At 42.1% G+C, this 5,502-nt stretch overlaps 1 protein-coding gene across 1 annotated transcript in view; it reads right to left on the bottom strand.

The window, feature by feature from the left end:
• Positions 1-2,930, bottom strand: part of CNGA3 (cyclic nucleotide gated channel alpha 3) — a gene marked incomplete at its 5' end in the record, with an annotated part of 6,238 nt that extends 3,308 nt beyond the window's left edge. The window contains 2 exons of the mRNA XM_010018666.1: positions 1,818-1,924; positions 2,796-2,930. Coding sequence (XP_010016968.1) covers positions 1,818-1,924; positions 2,796-2,930 — 242 coding nt within the window. The remainder of the gene's footprint in view (positions 1-1,817; positions 1,925-2,795) is intronic.
• Positions 2,931-5,502: the final 2,572 nt, after the last annotated feature.

Here is a 5,502-nt window from a genome sequence, read left to right on the forward strand (position 1 = left end):
GGGTTTCCATGACCTCTGTCCCAAAGGCAGATGGACCCTGCAGACTTACAGGAAAGGGCAGCAGGCACAGAGCCAAGAGAGGTTGTTCAGAGAGTTGACAAAGATTTCAGCACCTAAATGAAGTGACTTCCTTATTTGAGTGCCTGAAACTGCAGCTGACATCAGCACTGAAGCATTCAGGAGATCTTTGTGGCAATTCTGCAGTTCCAATCCAGGCCTGCAAAGCTGACCTCCTAACCATACTTTAATAGCCAGACAATCATTACCAGGACAGACTGTGGAAATGTGTAATTTGCACTGCCTGGATATACCCAATTTTTTTCCCATTACAATAACAAATGTAACTGCAGAAGAGACATCTAGTTGGCAGAGTTGACATTTCAACTACACAAAGAACATGAAGTCCCTCCATCCCTCCACAAACGCAGCAGTCCTGTGATTGAGGCTGCTGTCTGAAAGAGACTTTCCTGTTGAACAAGGTACTTGCTAAGTTTAAGAATTTGGCTTGCTATGAGTTGTGCACTTCCCAGCGTGACAGCATTTTTAGCCTCCGTTTTATAATTCTGTTTACGACTTGCCACAAGTAATAATTAATGTCAAGCTGTCAACATGATAAAAAAAAAGAAGAAAAAAGAAAATGTAAAAACCAAAGATTGAAAAGAACTCTTATTTGTTTAAAGATCAGTGTGGTTCTGGACCTCTTCAAGGGACTTTTGGGGGCTGAGTCCATACCATAAAATGGAACAAGCCAGGAAACATTTTCTGGCCCTGAGACCAACTACCATGACAGCTTCTATTCACATGTAAGCTCTCACAGCCTCCTCTAACAATAACACCATGAACAACACCCAACCTCTGCTGTCCTTTCAGCTGTGCCCAGACACTGCCCTGAGGGAGTGCTAGTTGGCACGGACCAAACTGCCTGCACCAAAGTACATCATAGAATCACAGAATCGTATCAAGGACTATTGTAGCAATTTAATGGTATGGATGACTGTATGGTATTGCTTAGGCCTATGTTATGATCTTATTTAGTTTGAAACAGATATTCTTTTAAGGCTAGGATCTGTATTAGCTGAGCATGCTATAATATGAAATCTTCTCAGCCTGTCTGGTCTACAGAAACAAGGACAGGAAGCTGAAGAGAACCACTTCACACATGACATGGCACAGACTTCAGACATCCTTTAGGTTCACACTTTCTTCAGGAAGGCAGGACCTAAGCAGAGGTGCCTGGGATAATCCCATACCACCACCCTCCTGGGTTAACCCTGTAACACCACCAGGCAGTGGGAGCCCCAGCCAGGACCTCACAGAGGCTGCAGGAAATTCAGCTGGTGGTTCCAGGCAGAAGACTGCAGACCAGAGGCTGAGATGGTGCCAGGTCTTGCACTTGACTGACTCAATAATCACTTCCGAGCAGGATGCTGCACAACTTGGCTAGGAAAGCAGCGCTTGTGGGGTGCAGTTGGTTTCTTGCCCAATCTAATGAACACAAGCAATATATCACACAGAGAGTGACTGCGACATGGGAGGAGCCTTATTCTTTCTTCCCCAGGCAGCCTGTTAGGGTGGCTGTTCAGTCAGTGTTTGGCATACCTATCAAGCACTGCCAGAAATGAATTCAGAGAGAAGTGAAGTGCAAGTGTTGGGATGTCCAGCTTTAAAACAATCCAAGCTGGTCAGACACTTCATCTTCCCAAAGCCTCCACTGCTGAGCTCTGCTGTAGACAGGATATTACACCAGTCCGATCCTACAAGGATCCTTTATATCCATGCTGCATCTGAAAACACTGTAAAACCCCAGAAGGACTCACCTGTTCTGAATCTCACAAACATGTCAAAAATATAGATGATATCAGAGGCATAATCCAAGAACAGCCATAATTTAATGTGGTCCTCTTGTAGCTCATCAAAGCAGGCTCTAAAGAAAGAAAGACACACACACATACAAAAATTCCACCAGCTGCATAAGAAGAGTACTTGCAGTGTGTTAGTGCACATTACTGGCACTGAAAAATTACAGGCAGCATATCTCCATGCCCAGACACCTGCACACTAGAGCTATGTCTAAACAGACACTAGGATCTTTCAGAATTCAAAGGTGTTCAGGCCAGGAACAAAACTTGAACACATATATGCCACACATGCGGCATACACAAATCCCTACAATTACACATGCATCGGATTTTGTGGGATACACATTTCCATCAAGATAGGTAATTCCCAAATACAAGATTTGTTTCTGAATGGCAAGCTATCCTCATCTGTCCCAGCCATCTGACACAGCGTAAGTTAACCATTTCCACAGGACTCCATTACTTTGACTCAATCTGTTTTCCACATTTTACAAGGGAAAATAAATACTCGAGTAAAACCTTCCTGCCCTTCAAGCATCTACAGATGCCTAGTGTTAGTTTAAGATCACCCAGCACTGCCCAGACCCCTCTCTTCTGTTCTCTACTGGGTGACTAGAAGACCTATGTCTAGCAGTGGCTGCTGAGCCTAGTGACCAAAGCCTTATCTCTGCATCTAGCCAGCAGGTGGCACACAGAGCCCACAGCCAGCGCTCATGAGGATGCTCATCGCAAGTTACAACACACTGACTGCGAGAAAAAGATAAACACCTGCCGCCTATTCCCAGTCGTATGTATATCCTGTATCCCGAAGGGTATATAGACTGTAAATCTTCTAGGCAAGCCACCCAAAAAATACCATAGGGAAATAAGAGGATGATTTACACAGGAAACGAGACACTAAATTTGAAACCTAAAGTTATTAAGTTAAAGCCATACCTGCACACCAGCATACACCAGTTATAGAACACGGGTGCTGCAATTATGGTCAGCCAGTTGTAGTAAATATTGCTTGAAGGATCTATCACAAAGATTTCGTTTTTCTTCCTGGAAAGTAAAACGTGAAGGTTTACACTGGATATGTGACGAAGTGACCCTGCTGGACCTCCCTCTTCTGGAGGCTGCTCATCTCATGATGAACTCACAGCTGCCAAAGAAGAGAAAGCATCCATGCAGGCAGCTCCAGGTGAGATTTAAATATTAGCTTAATCTCATCTGACATGCTTTATTTATTTGTTTGACCCAACTTTGGAAAAAGTAAGTATGAGTGGAAAGAAAACCACAGATACTCACACTGCCCCAGTTTTTCTGCATATGACCCCCACTGAAAAAAAGTAAAATGTTAATTGTTTCTTATTACCATTCCAGCTAGAAGGCTATGGGCCATTGCTAGAAAAAGAGCCTTCCTTTGCAGATTAGTTTTAATGGGTTGGGCAAATTCTGTTCTGGAAATGACTGCATGAGCACACACTTAAACAAATAAAACACCTATGTATTGAAACACATTTATACAAGTAAGACTCTGTGTGCATACACGCATATAGTGTGTGACTAGAACTAAGACTTATTATTATGTAAAAGCAAATTTCACATATTCACAGTCCTGGCTTCCTAGGCCTCACAACAATGAAGAGATGCTAAACGAAGCGTACAGGCCTGAAATTTAAAGATTTAAAGATTTAAAAAACAGCATGGCTAATGGCACATGTAGGGTATGCTCAGAAGTGCCCTTCCCCAGCACAGGAAAAGTTGATATGGAAGAGACAGCAATTAGGCATGTTGTATGTAATCAAACGAAATATGTGTTAGTGGTTTGTGAGGTCCACAGATGCAGAAGTTATTCCAACAGTAACATGCGATATCATGATCTGTGAACTCTTATAGTAGTGTGGGGAATATGTTACTGGGCAATGCTTCATATGTATTTGTTGTGAGTTCTCCTAATCCCCAAGAATGCAAATATATTAAAATGTAATGATAATTTATTTCATATTTGTATTTCTGGCATTAACCTTGCTGAATGTCCAGATGATAATCTTAGTAAAGGAAGCAGCTTTCATTTAAAAAGTATTTACTTTGCCATCTTAGAATCATAGAATGGTTTGGGTTGGAAAGGACCTTAAGTTCCAACCCCCGTCATAGGCAGGGACACCTCGCACTAAACTATGTCACCCAAGGCTCTGTCCAACCTGGCCCTGAACACTGCCAGAGATGGAGCATTCACAACTTCCTTGGGCAACCCATTCCAGTGCCTCACCACCCTCACTGTGAAGAACTTCTTCCTTATATCTAATCTAAACTTCCCCTGTTTAAGTTTGAACCCATTACCCCTTGTCCTACCACTAGAGTCCCTAATGAAGAGTTCCTCCCCACCAGCCTTGTAGGCCCCCTTCAGATACTGGAAGGCTGCTATGAGGTCTCCACGCAGCCTTCTCTTCTCCAGGCTGAACAGCCCCAGCTTTCTCAGCCTGTCTTCATACGGGAGGTGCTCCAGACCCCTTATCATCCTCATGGCCTCCTTTGGACTTGCTCCAACAGCTCCATGTCCTTTTTATGTTGAGGACACCAGAACTGTACACAATACTCCAAGTGAGTATCAAGTGTCTTCACAACAAGTTTTGAGCCATTTTCTCTAGAAACTGTTCAGCACCTCAGAACTGGTGACCATGAAATACGGTCTTCACATGACAGAGTACAGCACCCTCTAGACCTCAAAATGTTTCTTTTCTTTGCCAAAATGTTTCAAACCCTTCTGGCTATTGCAAAGCTCAGGCTCTCACTATACAGTAATTAGAAGCCAAAAGAGAATCCTTAGAGCAAAGGCTTTCTAAGAAAATGAAGCTTTGATTAAGAAAGTCAAGATCTTGAGACCAAGCAGATTCTATCTGGGAGCGATTCCCAATTACATGTCACCATGCCTACATAGCACATGCCACCATATACATACACATAAACTTGCAGTATAGTACCCGAACATACTCCCTAACTGGAAAGTCCATTCAAATGCATATTTTTATCTGTTATCACTGATATTTTTAATGACTAAATAATAACTTATGACTAAATAATGACTACTTAATACTAAACTGCACTACATTTGGGTGAACTTTGGGGGAACAAAACAAAAGCAGGATCCATTTCTGTCCAAAGCATTCCAATGATCTTGTTTGATCACTGAAAACAGGACAGTTGCAGAAATACAGCATCTCCTAAACAGCAGAAGCAAACTTCAGTGATCATCAGTAACAAACTGCACCATATTAATTAATTAAGTATGCTAGTCAGTGTAATACCTAAACTTATAAGTAAATCTATAATTCTCTACAGGTGAGATTTTTCCTCTTAGTCTAAACCAGACTTTTGGTTCATCTGCTCTGAATTATTATGGACATTCCAGAAGAATTAAAAGTCTGTGCAGATCTGCAAAGCAGGCTGCTAACTTAAAATGCCCTCAGAGTAAAAAAGCGATCTTCAACAGCAAATCAAAGTGAGCAGAACTAGCTGAATTTCTTTTTACTGGCCTAAGAAGCTGTTGATGGCACGTCTAAACACAGGTCTTAGAGATGCAACAAGTTTGTTAGGCAATTGCACCTTTCCAAAGGGAAAAATGTATTAAAGACATGCTAGAACTTCAGTATGAACTGGA

This window comes from Nestor notabilis, unplaced genomic scaffold, assembly GCF_000696875.1.
Source record: "Nestor notabilis isolate BGI_N333 unplaced genomic scaffold, ASM69687v1 scaffold16137, whole genome shotgun sequence".
NCBI classification, from domain to species: Eukaryota; Metazoa; Chordata; class Aves; order Psittaciformes; family Psittacidae; genus Nestor; species Nestor notabilis.